Below are 21,042 nucleotides of genomic sequence, written 5' to 3' on the forward strand. Positions count from 1 at the left end.
TATTAATAGGCATTATTATTATTATTATTATTAGTGTTTTTATTAGGTATTTTATTAGGCTTATCATTAGCTGGCTATTGATATCATTGGGAATTGGGACCAGGCGTGAATTTAGGTTTTACTTTTTACTGTGGCTTTGTGATCTGCATTTGCGTTAATGCGAGACCTGAGCCTGCTTTGCCTTACAAAAATCCTCGATTCTTGGTGAAATGTTTGACAAGCACAGTCTCAAGTCATCCTCAATTTGCGCACGATTGTGATATTTCGTTTTGAGCGCAGTCATTTTTGAAAATCCTGCCTCACACAAGTAGGTCGATGCGAATGGGATGAGCAGTTTCAAGGCTACGTCACACAGTTGCGGGTACTCCTGCATCAATGCTGCCCAGAATGTCGAAAGAGGGCATGAGGTGAAGACTGCCTTAAGTCTACTGTCACTCTTCAGCTCAATAAGCTGTTCCTGCATGTCAACTGGAAGTTCATCAGCAGTACACACAAATGGATCTCGAACCCACGCAAAAGAGCGATAATCCTCTGTGAAGTATGCCGCAAACTGTTTTCTCATTACCGACAGGTGCTCTGACGCTGCTTGAAAGACAGATGAGAAATCGTGGGAAGTGCCTGCATTACTGATAAAGTCTGCAAGGCTTGGGAACATATCACAGTTCCCCCGACTGATGCGGCCACACACACAAGATTTTATGATAGATTTTATAATAGTATTGATTTGTATGTAATAGTCCAATGTCCTGCATTTTGACATGGGTAAATGTGTTGCATCTGCTTAGCTACTATAGCCTGTTAGCCCCAGATTTTTTTTTTCCTCCATACATGAAGCCTACTCGCGACCCCCCTGGAGTACCTCCGCGCCCCACCAGGGGGGCGCGCCCCCCCGGTTGAGAACCACTGCTGTAATTAAATCAAAAGGTGCTTCAACAAAGTATTAGTTTAAGGGTGTACACACTTATGCAACCAGCTTATTGTACGTTTTTTTATTTTTTGTTTTCCCCTTAACAGATTTGTTTGGTTTTCAATTTAACTGTACAGGTTATAGGTCACATTAAAGGTGGGAAAAGTTTTTAAATTATTTATTGTGATGCCATTTTTTTACATCAAAAAAACCTGTCATTTTAATGGGGTGTGTACACTTTTTATATCCACTGTAAATGTTCAGAAAGCTTTGCCTGCCATTGACCATCTCTAATTGGTTTATAACTTGGGCTCGGTTTCTGCTAGTTACTGTTGAATTGTTTCTGGATTGTGATTGTTCTATCTAGTAGAAGCTATACTTTTTCTTTTTTTATTTTCTGAAACTTCAAAGTGCAATTTGTATGATATGCTCTTACTGTCAGTTTATTATAAAGTGCACACTGTCAGCTTTTATTTGTATTCATATAAGGTGAAATGTATAGAAATTAGAAATCGAGCATAGCGTAAGTTCTGGCAGGCCACGAAGTCAAGGTCAGCCCTCAATCCCAGGTACATCAGCTGACTGCAACTGATCTTAAGCCAGCCCACATCAGCTGATTCCATTCTACGCATTCTATTAGCAAATATCTCATAGAGCACCTTATTTAAGCTGTTTTAACCTGCCTTCCTTTGCTGCTTCCTCTGCAAGCCATTTTCGAAACCCATCCCCAGCCTAACTCCTTCCCTTTCATGCTATCTGAATTTAATCAATGACATTTCTGTATCATTGATGCCTGCTCACAACCCAGTCCAGGCCACCTTCTTCAATTACTCCATGGTCCAGTTCTGATGCTCATATGCCTATCGTAGGCACTTTCCTTGGCGAACAGGAGTTAGCATGAGCGCCCTGACCAGTCTGCAACTACTCAGCCCATACAAGCAAGCTGTGATGCGCTGTGCATTCTAACACCTTCTATCAGAGCTGGCATTAACTTTTTCAGCAGCTGTGCTACAGGTGCTCTTCTGTAGTTCACCGATTGTCGTTCCTCAGACCACATCTGATAGATAATAGTCACTGCATACTGGGAACACCCCCTTAATCCATGCCATTTCCATTGCTGCCACCCTTCCTGCTTTAGACATTCCATCCAGGCACATGGAAGAGCAGGGAGGTGCTCTCCCTGCCTCAAGGCTTTCCACGTAGGCACATGGAAGGGCAGGGAGGTCCCATATTCTGACCTTAATCAGTGTCATCTCTGTTGTCATTGATGCCTGCTCATTGATGCCTTTAACCTTTCCATGTAGGCACATGGTAGGGCAGGGAGGTGTGCTCTCCCTGCCCCAAGGCTTTCCATGTAGGCATGTGGAAGGGCAGGGAGGTCCCAGAACAGAGCCACCCACCAAATACAACTTGTTGCAAATATTGCAATGTAAATAAAGTTCCTTGATGAAAGTGGTCCTGACAGAACTGTTTATATAATGTCCCACCATTTTACAGCAGTCTACTCAAGTATTGCTTGTCAGAATGACTACACACAAGACAGCTATATGATGCTGTATTGGTATCAGGGACTTGGTGTCATTGGACTTGATTCTCGGCTTCATAATTTGATATTAACTACAATATCTGCAGTGGCATGGTGGTGTAGTGGTTAGCACTGTCGCCTCACAGCAAGAAGGTCCTGGGTTCAAGCTCAGTGGTTGACGAGGGCCTTTCTGTTTGGAGTTTGCATGTTCTCCCTGTGTCTGCATGGGTTTCCTCTGGGTGATCCGGTTTCCCCCCACAGCCCAAAGACATGCAGGTTAGGTTAATTGGTGGCTCTAAAATGACCATGAATGTGAGTGTGAATAGTTGTTTGTCTCTATGTGTCAGCCTTGCGATGACCTGGCGACTTGTCCAGGGTGTACCCCACCTCTCATCGTTAGCTGGGATAGGCACCAGCTTGCCTGCGACCCTGTACAGGATAAGCGGTTACAGATAATGGATGGATGGATGCAATATCTGCATGAATTTTGAGGTGCTTGGGAGCATACAGAGTTCAATGTTTCAAAATTCCCCATGTTGATTTTTTGTCTTGCAGCTAGACAAGAACCCAGAACTTACTCACAAACTGATTATGAAGGGTTTTATCACCAAAATGTTCTTGGTGGGCCAAAGCATTTACCTAATGTGAGCACACAGTAAAACAAGCAAGCATTGCGCAATCAGCAACTAAAAGAATGATAATTCACCCTAATATTAATGTTCTCCTGAAATAAATGGACTACTTTTTTAATTAAAAAAAGGTTTGTGCTTCCTTTATGGTTCCCCAGTGTGTGTGTAATCTCTCTCTCTCTCTCTCTCTCTCTCTCTCTCTCTATATATATATATATATATATATATATATATATATATACAACCCCGATTCCAAAAAAGTTGGGACAAAGTACAAATTGTAAATAAAAACGGAATGCAATAATTTACAAATCTCAAAAACTGATATTGTATTCACAATAGAACATAGACAACATATCAGATGTCGAAAGTGAGACATTTTGAAATTTCATGCCAAATATTGGCTCATTTGAAATTTCATGACAGCAACACATCTCAAAAAAGTTGGGACAGGGGCAATAAGAGGCTGGAAAAGTTAAAGGTACAAAAAAGGAACAGCTGGAGGACCAAATTGCAACTCATTAGGTCAATTGGCAATAGGTCATTAACATGACTGGGTATAAAAAGAGCATCTTGGAGTGGCAGCGGCTCTCAGAAGTAAAGATGGGAAGAGGATCACCAATCCCCCTAATTCTGCGCCGACAAATAGTGGAGCAATATCAGAAAGGAGTTCGACAGTGTAAAATTGCAAAGAGTTTGAATATATCATCATCTACAGTGCATAATATCATCAAAAGATTCAGAGAATCTAGAAGAATCTCTGTGCGTAAGGGTCAAGGCCGGAAAACCATACTGGGTGCCCGTGATCTTCGGGCCCTTAGACGGCACTGCATCACATACAGGCATGCTTCTGTATTGGAAATCACAAAATGGGCTCAGGAATATTTCCAGAGAACATTATCTGTGAACACAATTCACCGTGCCATCCGCCGTTGCCAGCTAAAACTCTATAGTTCAAAGAAGAAGCCGTATCTAAACATGATCCAGAAGCGCAGACGTCTTCTCTGGGCCAAGGCTCATTTAAAATGGACTGTGGCAAAGTGGAAAACTGTTCTTTGGTCAGACGAATCAAAATTTGAAGTTCTTTATGGAAATCAGGGACGCCGTGTCATTCGGAGTAAAGAGGAGAAGGACGACCCAAGTTGTTATCAGCGCTCAGTTCAGAAGCCTGCATCTCTGATGGTATGGGGTTGCATTAGTGCGTGTGGCATGGGCAGCTTACACATCTGGAAAGACACCATCAATGCTGAAAGGTATATCCAGGTTCTAGAGCAACATATGCTCCCATCCAGACGACGTCTCTTTCAGGGAAAACCTTGCATTTTCCAACATGACAATGCCAAACCACATACTGCATCAGTTACAGCATCATGGCTGCGTAGAAGAAGGGTCCGGGTACTGAACTGGCCAGCCTGCAGTCCAGATCTTTCACCCACAGAAAACATTTGGCGCATCATAAAACGGAAGATACGACAAAAAAGACCTAAGACAGTTGAGCAACTAGAATCTTACATTAGACAAGAATGGGTTAACATTCCTATCCCTAAACTTGAGCAACCTGTCTCCTCAGTCCCCAGACGTTTACAGACTGTTGTAAAGAGAAAAGGGGATGTCTCACAGTGGTAAACATGGCCTTGTCCCAACTTTTTTGAGATGTGTTGTTGTCATGAAATTTAAAATCACCTCATTTTTCTCTTTAAATGATACATTTTCTCAGTTTAAACATTTGATATGTCATCTATGTTCTATTCTGAATAAAATATGGAATTTTGAAACTTCCACATCATTGCATTCCATTTTTATTTACAATTTGTACTTCGTCCCAACTTTTTTGGAATCGGGGTTTTTTTATATATATATATATATATATATATATATATATATATATATATATATATATATATATATAAAGTGCCACTGAATTAAGGGTCTGCTCTTCAGCCTCACTGTTTCTAATAGTTATTTAGTTGCAGATAGCGCTGTGATAACTATAGTAACCAGTCACACAGTTACAGACCAGTATGCGATACAGTGGAGAATTTCTTTCACATATACAGGATGTAAACACAGTGTGTTGTTCCTCAGGGCAGATTTCTGTTGAGGGTTTTGCCAGGTATCTAAACGGAGAAGAGAACAGCATCATCCCTCCTGAAAAATTGGACCAGAGTGAGGACATGACACTTCCTTTGTCCCACTACTTCATCAACTCCTCCCATAACACCTACCTCACAGGTCAGTGAAGCAGACAATGTGTATTTCTGGCTTGGCTCTCATTTTCTTCTATTAGATATACATTTTGTCAGCTTGCATAGCCATAGCACTTGGCTAATCAATCCTTAGTCCTCTGTATTTACAGTGTCTTGCAAAAGTATTCATCCCCCTTGGCGTTTGTCCTGTTTTGTCGCATTACAAGCTGGAATTAAAATGGATTTTTGGAGGGTTAGCACCATTTGATTTACACAACAGGCTGACAACTTTAAGGGTGAAAATTGTTATTTTATTGTGACACAAACAACAATTAAGAATAAAAACAGAAATATGGAGTGTGCATAGGTACAGTGGTGCTTGAAAGTTTGTGAACCCTTTAGAATTTTCTATATTTCTGCATAAATGTGGCCTAAAACATCATCATATTTTCACACAAGTCCTAAAAGTAGATAAAGAGAACCCAGTTAAACAAATGAGACAAAATTATTATACTTGGTCATTTATTTACTGAGGAAAATAATCCAATATTGCATATCTGTGAGTGGCAAAAGTATGTGAACCTTTGCTTTCAGTATCTGGTGTGACCCCCTTGTGCAGCAATAACTGCAACTAAACATTTCCGGTAACTGTTGATCAGTCCTGCACACCGGCTTGGAGGAATTTTAGCCCGTTCCTCCGTACAGAACAGCTTCAACTCTGGGATGTTGGTGGGTTTCCTCACATGAACTGCTTGCTTCAGGTCCTTCCACAACATTTTGATTGGATTACGGTCAGGACTTTGACTTGGCCATTCCAGAACATTAAATATATTCTTCTTTAACAATTCTTTGGTAGAACGACTTGTGTGCTTAGGGTTGTTGTCTTGCTGCATGACCCACCTTCTCTTGAGATTCAGTTCATGGACAGATGCCCTGACATTTTCCTTTAGAATTCACTGGTATAATTCAGAATTCATTGATCCATCAATGATGGGAAGCCGTCCTGGCCCAGATGCAGCAAAACAGGCCCAAACCATGATACTACCACCACCATGTTTCACAGATGGGATAAGGTTCTTATGCTGGAATGCAGTGTTTTCCTTTCTCCAAACATAACGCTTCTCATTGAAACCAAAAAGTTCTATTTTGGTCTCAACCATCCACAAAACATTTTTCCAATAGCCTTCTGGCTTGTCCATGTGATCTGTAGCAAACTACAGATGAGCAGCAATGTTGAGAGCAGTGGCTTTCTCCTTGCAACCCTGCCATGCACACCATTGTCGTTCAGTGTTCTCCTAATGGTGGACTCATGAACATTAACATTAGCCAATGTGAGAGAGGCCTTCAGTTGCTTAGAAGTGACCCTGGGGTCCTTTGTGACCTTGCCGACTATTACACGCCTTGCTCTTGGAGTGATCTTTGTTGTTCGACCACTCCTGGGGAGGGTAACAATGGTCTTGAATTTCCTCCATTTGTACACAATCTGTCTGACTGTGGATTGGTGGAGTCCAAACTCTTTAGAGATGGTTTTGTAACCTTTTCCAGCCTGATGAGCATCAACAATGCTTTTTCTGAGCTCCTCAGAAATCTCCTTTGTTTGTGCCATGATACACTTCCACAAGCATGTGTTGTGAAGATCAGATTTTGATAGCTCCCTGTTCTTTAAATAAAACCAGGTGCCCACTCACACCTGATTGTCATCCCACTGATTGAAAACACCTGACTCTCATTTCACCCTCAAATTAACTGCTAATCCTAGAGGTTCACATACTTTTGCCACTCACAGATCTGTAATATTGGATCATTTTCCTCAATAAATAAATGACCAAGTATAATATTTTTGTCTCATTTGTTTAACTGGGTTCTCTTTATCTACTTTTAGGACTTGTGTGAAAATCTGATGATGTTTTCGGTCATATTTATGCAGAAATATAGAAAATTCTGAAGGGTTTACAAACTTTCAAGCACCACTGTATTTACCCCCTTCCGTATGAAACCCCTAAATAAGAGCTGGTCCAACCAATTCACTTCATAAGTCACATAATTAATTGATTAAGATCCCCCTGTGTGCAACTAAAGTGTCACATGATCTGTCACATGATATCTGTATAAATCAACCTGTTCTGGAAGGTCCCTGACTCTGCAACACTACTAAGCAAGCAATATGAAAACCAAGGAGCCTCCAAACAGGTGAGAGACAAAGTTGTGGAGAAATATGGATCAGGGTTGGGTCATAAATATCCCAAACTTTGAATATCCCAGGGAGCACCATGAAATCCATTATAGCAAAATGGAAAGAATATGGCACCACTACAAACCTGACAAGGGAAGGCCGCCCACCAAAACTCACAGACCGGGCAAGGAGGGCATTAATCAGAGATGCAACAAAGACACCAGAGATAACACTGAAGAAGCTGCAGATATCCACAGTGGAGATGGGAGTATCTATCTATAGAACCACTTTAAGCGGTACCATCCGTACAGTGAAGCATGGTGGTGGCAGCATCATGCTGTGGGGATATTTTTCATCTGCAGGAACAGGAAAGCTGGTCAGGACTGAAGGAAAGATGGATGGCACTAAATACAGGGCAATTCTGGAGGAAAACCTGTTTGAGTCGGCCAGAGGTTTGAGATTGGGATAAAGGTTCACATTCCAGCAGGACAATGACCCTAAACATACTGCTAAAGCTACACTGGAGTGGTTTAGAGGGAAACATTTAAATGTCTTGGAATGGCCTAATCAAATCCTAGACCTCAATCTAATTGAGAATCTGTGCCATAACTTGAAGATTGCTGTACACCAACGCAACCCATCTAACTTGAAGGAGTTGGAGCAGTTTTACCTTGATGAATGGGCAAAAATCCCAGTGGCTAGATGTGTTAAGCTAATAGAGACATACCCCAAGGGACTTGCAGCTGTAATTGCAGCAAAAGGTGGCTCTACAAAGTATTGACTTGGGGGGGATACCTATGCATACTCCAGATTTCTGTTTTTTCATCTTAATTATTGTTTGTGTCACCAAAAAAAAAGGTTTACACCTTTAAAGTGGTAGGCATGTTGCATAAATCAAATGGTGCTAACCCTCCAAAAATCAATTTTAATTCCAGCTCGTAATGCAACAAAACAGGACAAACTTCAAGGGGGATGAATACTTTTGCAAGACACTGTATATTGTATTTAATTGAGAGTATGGGTATTGTAGATTATTGAACAAAAATTCAACCACCTTGCTTTCACTTGTGTAAATTTGTAGAAATTTATTATGAGATTAGGTCCTTTTTTATTGCATTTATTTTAATGTATGATTGAAAAAGCATAATAGCAAATTGGTTAAACTCATGCAAATTGGATTTGTTTTGAGTGAATGTATTAAATATCTCATCTCATCTCATTATCTCTAGCTGCTTTATCCTGTTCAACAGGGTCGCAGGCAAGCTGGAGCCTATCCCAGCTGACTACGGGCGAAAGGCGGGGTACACCCTGGACAAGTCGCCAGGTCATCACAGGGCTAACACATAGACACAGACAACCATTCACACTCACATTCACACCTACGGTCAATTTAGAGTCACCAGTTAACCTAACCTGCATGTCTTTGGACTGTGGGGGAAACCGGAGCACCCGGAGGAAACCCACGCGGACACGGGGAGAACATGCAAACTCCGCACAGAAAGGCCCTCGCCGGCCACGGGGCTCGAACCCGGACCTTCTTGCTGTGAGGCGACAGCGCTAACCACTACACCACCGTGCCGCCGTATTAAATATTGTTAATGTTAAAATGCACAGAAATGTGATTGATTTGGTAGCTGCGCGTATTATGGCATAGTGTGAAATGATAAAACCATGGGTCATCATTTCTGAGAATTTTTGCAAACAAGCATTTTGAAAAAAAGATTAAAGTTATTTTTCATGATGCAATTAAGTAAGAGTTCTAAGATGAGTATTATTTTAAATTCTATAACTATCCTGTAATTAAATTACAGTACCTATGTAGATGCTAAATATTCAGGCTGGACATTTAGGATGAGGATCATTGTCCTTCTCAATGACCTGCATTTACAATGGTAATGAGAGAAAACGTAAATGCATTATGCCCAAATGCCTTTTGACCTCAAAGCTTGTTTGTTCCATGTCTTACCCAATACATTTGGAGGGAAAGTTGCTCTGTAGGCGTTTAACTTGATTTTCTGTGATGTTACAAATTACCGGCATATAGCTCACCCCTCCGAGATTGCCAGAATTTTCTTGAACAGAGCTCCGAGATGAGTTTTTAGCTGCATTTGGGATCACTCCCTTAAAATTGACAGGTGACATAAAATGCAGACTCCAAAAACAAATCACATTTTATGCGTGGATATTAACAGCTAAACACTGAACATTCTATAATAAATCAATTTATATTTGCAAAGCTTACAATGTGTTATAGCTCTTTTGAGGAAATATTGAATCTCATCTCATCTCATTATCTCTAGCCGCTTTATCCTGTTCTACAGGGTCGCAGGCAAGTTGGAGCCTATCCCAGCTGACTACAGGCGAAAGGCGGGGTACACCCTGGACCAGGTCATCACAGGGCTGACACATAGACACAGACAACCATTCACACTCACATTCACACCAGGGCTTTACATTAACTTTTTTGCTCACTGGCCACTGTGGCTAGTGGTTTTCTCGAGTCACTAGCCATTCAGCCTTTTCACTAGCCACAATTTTGTTGCCAGGAAATCACAGTTTTTTCTTCACCATGATACGTTAAAGTTCGGAAGATCTAGATTTAATTATGAATGGCAGCGTAATGTATCTCTACAGTAGCACTCATGTATTCAGTGCTGTTAAGGTAGCTCCCTATATGAAAACATGCAACAAATTCAGACAAAAATATAAACAGAGTATTCTGTTTATTGAACTCAAATTCAAGCCCCTTACAATATGAAATATCGTATAATATGAAAAATAACATTCAGTACAACTGAACTGATTCTAATATTAAAAGTCCAATTCAAAACATTTATCATTGAAAAACATTTGATGTTTTGATATGCAAGTATTATGTGTATTATCAAGTATTATTATGCATATTATGTATTATCTATTAATAGTGTGTGTGTGTGTGTGTGTGTGTGTGTGTGTGTGTGTGTGTGTGTGTGTGTGAGAACATGTGTAGAGAGAGACATTAAATGTCCTCATTACATTCATCATCAGATGAGTCTGAATGGTCCATGAAAAATGGTCTTCGTGACCTGAGGCTTCCAGCAGGCCATAAGTTGATAGCTGGGGCGGGATCAACTTCTTTCCAATCGCATGAACATTTCTAAACAGCAGCTCCATCCTCTCCAGCTCAGCCGACTTCATGACAGCCAGGGACTGAAAGCAATGCTGTCCTGTAGTGAACTAGCCGTCTTCTTCTGTTTTGATGTTATAGTACCGATGTGTGCATTTGATTTTTCATGGTCCTTTATAGTTTCGAGTTTAAAATTACTGGTGCCTGTCTTTGCCAGACTTTCTACAGTCTTCGCAGTACATGGTATTTTCGGTTTTGCTATGAACTAGCCAATCTCACCCGAACTTCCATTTGTCATTGAACTGTCTTATCTTCCTATTAGCGTCTTGTTCATCTCCATGGCCGCAGCCAGCTCTGAGGCCCCCACGGTCCGGACCTCGGTCATTTTTAAGAGCTGAAAATACATTTGTACGCTAAATATTCAAATGGATAAAAAAATAAAGAATAACATTAAAACATCTCCGTAAAAAGTGCATTGTTAATGATGTTGAACATTGATTCTGTCTCTGTTCGGTGAGCGCAGCTCTGAGACCAAGAACACAAAAGCGAATGAGCGCACGGGCGACTCGGGGGAGGAACGCAGTGCAGGAGACACAAGGTTTCCATGGTAACCATCAGCGCACTTTCATGAAGCTGTTAAATTTACATTTTCAAACTTCATAGTCAGCTGGGATAGGCTCCAGCTTGCCTGCAACCCTGTAGAACAGGATAAAGTGGCTAGAGATAATGAGATGAGATGAGATGAGATGAGATGAGATGAGATGAGATGAGATGAGATGAAAAAAATATATATATTATTTCCCAGCTTAAGGTTGGTCCGTATCGTGAAATACCATGACCTTGGCCCAGAGGCCTCGGTCAGTATTTTCAAGACCTCAGTCATGGTATTTCACGATATGGACCCTCCCAGCTGGTAAATAATACACACACACGATGGTACTGTTCCGTCCCAGGTTATGAGAGATGCGTTACACTGATTCTGACAACATGATGACATCGTGGCTACAGCCTACAAAAAAAAAAACCCTTACGAATGAGTAGGTACGCCTTTTCGACCAACAGGGAACAGGTTCTTGAACCAATTCCATTCAGGATTCTTTGAACAAGAACAGAATCCGTTCTCTTTGGGTCGAAAAGGGGTAACGCCCCAGTTCGGTTATACTAAACATAGGCACTAATGGAACGCTGCTCAGCCAATCAAATTAGTGAGTCTGTATATTACTGAACTGTTGTATAATTAGTTAATTAGCTGATTATAGCTGAACCAAGGGAAAACGGTGCATTCCAGGACCACATTCAGGAACCTGTGGTGTAATGTGAACGTGGCCATGTTTTGCCTCTAGTGGCTTTCCATATAGGATGCGCCATCAAAACCCTATATTCAATATCTTGAAAGAGGCTAAAGAGGAGCTCAAGAGGAGCTCTTATGACTCTCTGAGCAGATTGGGTTTACTTTTCAGGTTTACTCCGTACTACATGTGCAGCAGCGCAGTTGTAGCCTGCCTTGTTTGTGATTTTAAAAATAAATCATTCGATAAGCCAAAGCAATAGAGTGGAAAGTTTCAACTTATGTTTGGCTTGGATAACTTTGCCTAAAACATGGTGGTGTATACTGATTTTTTTTTTTCCCAGAATTTTTTTTTTGTGTGTCGGTGTAACGGATGCCAGATTGTTAATGTATCTCAGTTCCACAGGCTACATGGTTAGGGTATCTCTTGTCCTCATTGCTTGGGCCAGATCAAACCATTAAACAAGCTTAAATTATTCTTACTCTTGCCACATACATGATTTTTTTTTTTTCAAAACTGACGATATTCAGTTCAAACACCATTAAAAGTAATTTCAGGAATAGATCTCTTGTATGGCGGCACGGTGGTGTAGTGGTTAGCGCTGTCGCCTCACAGCAAGAAGGTCCGGGTTCGAGCCCCGTGGCCGGCGAGGGCCTTTCTGTGCGGAGTTTGCATGTTCTCCCCGTGTCCGCGTGGGTTTTCTCCGGGTGCTCCGGTTTCCCCCACAGTCCAAAGACATGCAGGTTAGGTTAACTGGTGACTCTAAATTGACCGTAGGTGTGAATGTGAGTGTGAATGGTTGTCTGTGTCTATGTGTCAGCCCTGCAATGACCTGGCGACTTGTCCAGGGTGTACCCCGCCTTTCGCCCGTAGTCAGCTGGGATAGGCTCCAGCTTGCCTGCGACCCTGTAGAACAGGATAAAGTGGCTAGAGATGATGAGATGAGATGTATGACGTGTAATTCACCCCTCTCATTTAAATACGTCGAACATTTTTCAGCGTGCGCTTTGTGCATCACGGACCTCGGTGATTTTAAAATGCTGCTCCGGCCCTGCGCATCTCTGCCCCTTTTTCCCTGAGCAGCAGGGTTTGAAACTCCAGCTATACGCCGCCACATAGTGCGCTTGTCAGTCGTCAGCAACTTTGTTGCTTTGTTCATTAACCGCAGGTTACCGTATCACTGATTTTATCTGAGCCGTTAACAAACGTTCTAAACAATTCTAACATGTTGTGTCAGAATGTTTATGCAGGTGCTCATGGGAGTTGTAGGCGCGTAATATTACATTGCAATGCGTTTATTATATCGGATGCCTTCAGAGAAAACTACAATTAAAATATAGTCATACCACAGAATAAACCACCTGCCAAAGTGGCTAGTGGGACTAAAGTCATTACCCGCCAATGCCGAATTTTACCTGCATTTGGCGGGTGCTAATGTAAAGCCCTGATTCACACCTATGGTCAATTTAGAGTCACCAGTTAACCTAACCTGCATGTCTTTGGGGGAAACCGGAGCACCCGGAGGAAACCCACGCAGACAACATGCAAACTCCGCACAGAAAGGCCCTCGCCGGCCACGGGGCTCGAACCCGGACCTTCTTGCTGGGAGGCGACAGCGCTAACCACTACACCACCATGCCACCCCTGAACTAATACATATATAAATAAATAAAAATAATCCTCAAATGATTTTCTGAATGGACTGCATCATTAAATATTTAATCTGCTCGTTCTAATGGACTGGTTTATTCCCAGAGAAAGACATTAAAAGAATATGCAATTGCAGCTATTTATTAGGAGATACTATATGAGAAGATAAGACATTTCTGGAAATGACAAAATGAATTTTCAGAAAAGAAAGAAAGAAAGAAAGAAAACCTAAGAGGCTTTTGGCTGGAAAATGACCCCTCGGTTGTCTCTAAGGCTTCTTACTCTGCTGCAGTATTGTGATACTAATAGGGACATACTGTAACTGCTTTACTAATGATGGTAATATATTCAGATTTATCCCCATTACCCATTATTTCCAAGAACTGTGGCAAATGTAATGTTTTGTTTGACTGGAAATTTTAGACACTGTGCTGTTTCTTTTACAGCGAGTAAAATTTCTGTGTTTGATTTTACAAACTGAGCCAAGACATGTTAAAATTCTTTATAGCAGCGTCACTTTATTTTATGTATTGTTTGCAGAGGTGGACAAAGTACCCAAGTTTATTACTTAAGTCAAAGTACAGATCCCACTGGTTAAATATTACTCCAATACAAGTGAAAGTTGTCCAGTCAAATTTTTACTTAAGTTAAAGTACTGAAGTACTTGCTTTTAAAAATACTTAAGTATTAAAAGTAAATTTTTTGCCAATGCATTGTTGTATTATTGCCACAATGCTTACAAAACCTAATGCCTCTGAAGCAACCGACTGGATTTTCTGACTAGTTTGTAGAACCTGTAGAGCTGAAACTCCACCTGACATGCTAGCAAACTCTTTTCAAACTCGAAATCATATTGGGTAGCTAACGCTACTAGAAAAGAAAGATTTCTACATTCTGTTTATTTGGCAAGATTATGCTAAAACATATTTCTGAAAGGACTTCAGATAAGTTAATGTTATTCATCTTAGCGTAACTCCGTTTTTACCTGCTAACTAACAGTGTCCAAGTTAACTAGCTATGTGTTAACGTTAGCCATGGACAAGGCGGGCAAATCCATAGAAAGTCATTTGACTAACCAGACTGCATAGCTATTGCAATGTTACCGCTAGCTCTAAAAGCACAGACAACTTCATTGCAAGCTTTCTCTTGGAATAAAACTTTTATATACCTCAATATGCTTCCGCAGGTCAGATGGCGAGTTTTTGAAGGCTGTGATGTGGTTCGTTTTAGGCAAGCAAAGCAAACATTTAAAACGAAACGAATCTTTAATCCTTTCTGAAACTGAAACATGGGTTCTAGGTAAAGCCACGAGTGCGTGCGTTCCCCAGAAGAACGGCTTCCTTCCATTCTGCCATCAACTGATCTTGTTCAAATGATACTGCTGAGAAATTGAACTTGATTTTATACAGTCTATGGCCATGACGTGACCCTAGCGATTACTGATAGGCTGTCTCAGTGTCACCTGTGAAAAAAACAATCACATTTTATAAAAGAAGACAAAAAACATCCACTTTCAAAGCCGCTTCATAGTCACGAGGACCTTGATAGAAATGTCTCATCTCATCTCATTATCTCTAGCCGCTTTATCCTGTTCTACAGGGTCGCAGGCAAGCTGGAGCCTATCCCAGCTGACTACGGGCGAAAGGCGGGGTACACCCTGGACAAGTCGCCAGGTCATCACAGGGCTGACACATAGACACAGACAACCATTCACACTCACATTCACACCTACGGTCAATTTAGAGTCACCAGTTAACCTAACCTGCATGTCTTTGGACTGTGGGGGAAACCGGAGCACCCGGAGGAAACCCACGCGGACACGGGGAGAACATGCAAACTCCACACAGAAAGGCCCTCGCCGGCCCCGGGGCTCGAACCCGGACCTTCTTGCTGTGAGGCAACAGCACTAACCACTACACCACCATGTCGCCCTGATAGAAATGTAGTGGAGTAAAAAGTACGATATTTGTCTTTCACATGTAGTGAAGTTAAAGTCATAAGTTTCCAAAAAATAATAATACTGAAGTAAAGTACAGATACTCAAAAAGTCTACTTACCGTAAGTAGAGTACTCAAGTAAATGTACTTCATTACTGTCCACCTCTAATTGTTTGTAACAGTTTGCATTTTCTCCGAGATGATTTTTCTCAAAAAAAAAAAATCAACTTTGTGTTTGGATGCTGTGATGTTACACTTGATGGGTGGTCTCTGCTGGGTTCTGAGCATCAGTGTGATTTGTGTGTGCAGCGGGGCAGTTGGCAGGAAACTCCTCAGTGGAGATGTACAGGCAGGTTCTGCTGTCAGGTTGCCGCTGTGTGGAGCTGGACTGCTGGAAGGGACGCACAGCTGAAGAGGAGCCAATTATCACCCACGGCTTCACCATGACCACCGAGGTCTCCTTTAAGGTAAATTAACACTAGCAGTGACTAACCAGGTCATCAGAAATCTATGAGACATGAATGAGATATGAGGTAGGTACATTATGGTGTGCTGGGACATTGGGACGGGGGGTACAGGAACATGGGTACAGGTGAATGTTGTAACAGTGACATTGATTGGACTGAGAGCCAGTCGAGGATCTATAAGTGAACAAAGGTCTGACAAGTAGGAAGAAACACTATCTGTGTATACAGCTGATTGCAAAAGTTTGCATTTCTATAAAGTAATCTATTTTACACCAATCCAGTGTTGTAGCTGAATCACTAAACCTCGAGTCCGACTCCAGTCTTGAGTCCCCCGTGTTCAAGTCCGAGTTATGTCCAAGTCATTAAAAAAGGTACACTCACTGTACCTGAGACTACTATTTTTTTTTTTAACCCTTTGATGCAAAACATATGCACACCCCTTCTAATGCACAACATGGGTCAAAAATGACCCGCATTCATTTACCAGGTTATTTCATGCTGACTGAGTTTTTCTTTGCTCTATTTTTTGAAACCAATTTATTTTATGATTGAATATTCCAAGTATTCTTTAAATATCTTGTTTTTAATTACCACAAATCATTAATTTAATTTTTTTCTTTCCTACTTTATGAATAAAAATACTTTTTATATTACTACACATGGGTCAACCAAGTGTGATTTAAAATTAAATGTCTTAATACTATAATAAGAATTTGTTTCAAGTAATTACTTTAGCAGTGAATGGGGCCAGTTATTTATTTATTAACTATGTAGTTAGCTAAGCCAACTACAATAAAATTAGCTAACTAAAGTAGAATATGTCAACAGCTCGGTAGCTAATAGTAATTACTTATAACTTTCTGACAAGTAATCTACTCACTCTCAAGAGAACCTAAACATCTCATCTCATCTTATTATCTGTAGCCGCTTTATCCTGTTCTACAGGGTCGCAGGCAAGCTGGAGCCTATCCCAGCTGACTACAGGCGAAAGGCGGGGTACACCCTGGACAAGTCGCCAGGTCATCACAGGGCTGACACATAGACACAGACAACCATTCACACTCACATTCACACCTACGGTCAATTTAGAGTCACCAGTTAACCTAACCTGCATGTCTTTGGACTGTGGGGGAAACCAGAGCACCCGGAGGAAACCCACACGGACACGGGGAGAACATGCAAACTCCACACAGAAAGGCCCTCGCCGGTCATGGGGCTCGAACCCGGACCTTCTTGCTGTGAGGCGACAGCGCTAACCACTACACCACCATGCTGCCCCGTAACCTAAACATAATCAATTTTTTTCTAAGGTAATGTTCGAACAATTAAAAAACATTACTTACATGTATTAGATGGGCAAAGGGCGCTGTGCTGAGCTGTGAAATGTCTGACACAAGCACAATTCACAGTTCCCACCAAACGCTGGAGTAAATGCATGCGGGTCGGTTCTGACCCATGTGTGTAAACTTGATGTAGAATTACAAAAGCTGTGCTTGTTCATAACTTAAGAAAGGAAAAATAAAAATGATTTGTGCTAAACAAAAACAAGATATTTACTGCGTATTTGGAAAAGTAAATGACAAAATTAATTTATTTCAAAAGTATATAATAGAAACACTCAGCCATACATGAAATAACCTGGAAAATGAATGCAGGTCGTTTTTGACCCATGTTGTGCATTAGAAGGGTAGTGGTACAAAAAGGGTTTTTATTCAAAAAGTAAGAAAGGAAAAAATAAAATAAGGATGTATGATGATCAAAAACAAGTTAATTGAGGAATACCTTGAATACTGAATGATGGAATTAATTTATTGCAAAGACATAGAAGATAAATCTCAGCCGGGTCACTTTTGACCCATGTTTTGCATCAAAGGGTTAAACAAAGGGTCGTCTCACACCAAATATTGACTTTGTTTCATTTATTATGGCTTACTGCTTACTGTTTAAAGTATTTTTTTTAATGTTGAAACATTTCATTTCATTATTTTAATCCATTTTTAGACGACAGCATTTCTTTACATGCGCCGAAGACTTTTGCACACTACTCTATATGCATGTGAGAGAAGGTTTTTATGGCAACTTTACTGTAACAGCAAGAAATTTGCCGAGTGAGAAAAGCAGCGACGGCACGGTGGTGTAGTGGTTAGCGCTGTCGCCTCACAGCAAGAAGGTCCGGGTTCGAGCCCCGTGGCTGACGGGGGCCTTTCTGTGCGGAGTTTGCATGTTCTCCCCGTGTCTGCGTGGGTTTCCTCCGGGTGCTCCAGTTTCCTCCACAGTCCAAAGACATGCAGGTTAGGTTAACTGGTGACTCTAAATTGACCGTAAATGTGAGTGTGAATGGTTGTCTGTGTCTATGTGACAGCCCTGTGATGACCTGGCGACTTGTCCAGGGTGTACCCCGCCTTTCGCCCGTAGTCAGCTGGGATAGGCTCCAGCTTGCCTGCGACCCTGTAGAAGGATAAAGCGGCTAGAGATAATGAGATGATAATGATGAGAAGAGAAAAGCAGCTACTATCAGTTTAGCGTTATGGCCAAGTTTTTAACCACCTCGCTTGTGTTTTTTACTTAAGTCTTAAGAAATGTCCATCTCAGCATAACATGCCACAAATAACTTTCGTAAACAGAGTGAGGATAAGAATGTTTCATGCATCGTTCTGTGTATCAAAGTTAGTTCAATACCCATCACAACCCCCATTCAACCAGATTTCAATTGAAATTTTATCAAATCAGTATGGCATGCACTTTGATGCTCAGGATCTCGTGACACAATCACACATATTCTGATTTCTTCACCAGACAAATATGTCCAGCCGTATTAAGTACAACATGAGACAGAAGGAGAAAAAAAAGATCGTACAACACTGTGGCAAAGATGAGAGTGCTATGAGAGATGGGAAAAAATTATTTTAGCACAGTCAGAACCAGCAAAAGTAATGTAATTTTGTGGAAAAAAGTCTTGAAGATAATTTGTACTCTCTTATTAGGTCATCATAGCTCATCTCCCACTTCTCATGAAAAGGTTAAAGCAACGTAGATTGATTTGTAATAAGATCGCATTTCCATTTTGAGTGGCATTAGAAATATCTCATTATCAGCATTCATCCCAGCAGCATGAGGTCCTTGGTGGGTCCAGAAAGTGTTTTGTGGCTTGATGATGATTGCAATGCCATATGTCTTTTTTCAGGAAGTAATTGAGGCCATTGCTGAGAGTGCTTTCAAGACATCCTCTTTTCCTGTCATCCTTTCATTTGAGAACCATGTGGACTCGTAAGTGAAAGCAGCACTCCCACCACTCAGACTACGCAATTCTCAGTTTCTCAGACAGTGCTGTTCTGATAAAATGATTTCACGACACAAAAGTTAGCTGCTAGTAATGGTTTCAATGGCGCAACGACAGTAAGGATGCTTTCCCAGATCAGTGTTACATCGAGACAATGTGAAAGATGTCTCAATTATCATAGAAGACAGGTACATAGCTCATGGGATGCAATTTTAAGAGCAGATGTGCAAATAAGTTTTGTCTTGACAAGGACAAGAAATTGAATTGTCTTTGGTCAGACAGTGGGGAGTTAATGTAAATGTATGTGAGGTCATGGCCGTGTCGCTGATTGTCTCTCTGTTTGTTTTGTCTTCGCAGCCCCAAGCAGCAAGCTAAGATGGCTGAGTATTGCAGATCAATATTTGGAGAAGCTCTGCTTACAGAGCCACTGGAGAAATATGCAGTGAGTTCATAACCAGATTCTACTAATTCAACTTAACTTCCGGATGAATTTTGAATTTGTATTTATTCTAGAAGTTCATTCCGCATGTTAGGTTTAGCACAGTTTTATGCCAGATGCCCTTCCTGATGCAACCCTCTCCGATTTATCCGGGCTTGGGACCGGCACCAAGAGTACGCTTATGCACCCCCAGTGGCAGTACGGGTTTATGCCAAGGAAGAGCACATCAGATGCAATTTTTGCTTTAAGAATGTTAATGGAGAAGTACAGAGAAGGCCAGAGAAAGCTACATTGTGTGTTTGTAGACCTGGAGAAGGCATACGATAGAGTGCCGAGAGATGAGTTATGGTATTGTATGAGAAAGTGTGGAGTGAATGAGAAGTATATTAGAGCGGTGCAAGACATGTATGAGAACAGTGAAACAGCAGTGAGGTGTGCAGTTGGAACGACTGAATAGTTCAAGGTGAAGGTGGGACTCCATCAAGGATCTGCTTTGAGTCCTTTCTTGGTTGCCATAGTGCTGGATAGCTTGACGGACAAAGTGAGGCAAGAGTCACCATGGAACATGATGTTTGCAGATGATACTGTGATATGTGGTGAAAGTAGAAAGGAGGTTGAGCTGTGTTTGGAGAGATGGAGGGATGCATTAGAACGAAGAGGAATGAAGGTGAGCAGTAGCAAAACAGAATACATGTGCATCAGTGAGAATGGGGATGAGAGTGTAGTGAAGATGCAAGGAGCAGACGTAAAGAAAGTTGGCGAATTCAAGTACCTGGGGCCAACTGTGCAGGAAAATGGGGGCTGCGATAGTGAGGTGAGAAAGAGAGTGCAGGCAGGGTGGAGCAGTTGGAGAAGGATTTCAGGAGTCATTTGTGATAGGAAAGTCCCAGCAAAAGTGAAAGGTAAGATGTATAAGCGAGTAGTGAGACCAGCTGTGATGTATGGATTGGAGACCGTACCCTTAACGAAGAGACAGGAGGCAAAGTTGGAGGTGGCGGAGTTGAGGATGTTAAGGTTTGCGATGGGAGTGATGAGGTTGGACAGGATAAGGAACGAGCACATCAGAGGGACAGCACATGTGGAGAGCTTGGGAATTAAGCTAAGAGAGATGAAATTGAGATGGTATGGGCACATCCTGAGAAGAGATGCAGAGCATGTTGGAAGGAGAATGTTGAGGATGGAGCTTCCAGACAAACAAAAACAAAGAAGGCCAAAGAGGAGATACATGGATGTGGTGAGAGATGACAGGAAAGTGGCAGGTGTGGTAGAGAAGGATGCAGAAGACAGGGAGCAATGGAGATGAAAGAACCGCTATGGCGACCCCTAATCGGGAGCAGCCAAAAGAAGAAGAAGAAGATTTATTCTAGAAGTTGCCTACATACAGTACCGTGCAAAAGTCTTAGGCACCCTACTGTGTGTATATATATATATTTTTTTTTTTTCATACAAACTTT

The 21,042-nt window shown here is 41.5% G+C and overlaps 1 protein-coding gene across 1 annotated transcript in view; it reads left to right on the forward strand.

The window, feature by feature from the left end:
- LOC132883769 (1-phosphatidylinositol 4,5-bisphosphate phosphodiesterase beta-1) overlaps positions 1-21,042 on the forward strand; it is a 454,963-nt gene that overhangs the window by 315,285 nt on the left and 118,636 nt on the right. The window contains exons 10-13 of the mRNA XM_060917764.1: positions 5,147-5,293; positions 15,712-15,869; positions 19,054-19,136; positions 19,507-19,591. Of these exons, the coding sequence (XP_060773747.1) occupies positions 5,147-5,293; positions 15,712-15,869; positions 19,054-19,136; positions 19,507-19,591 (473 nt within the window). The remainder of the gene's footprint in view (positions 1-5,146; positions 5,294-15,711; positions 15,870-19,053; positions 19,137-19,506; positions 19,592-21,042) is intronic.

This window comes from Neoarius graeffei, chromosome 3 (assembly GCF_027579695.1).
Source record: "Neoarius graeffei isolate fNeoGra1 chromosome 3, fNeoGra1.pri, whole genome shotgun sequence".
Taxonomy (NCBI): Eukaryota; Metazoa; Chordata; class Actinopteri; order Siluriformes; family Ariidae; genus Neoarius; species Neoarius graeffei.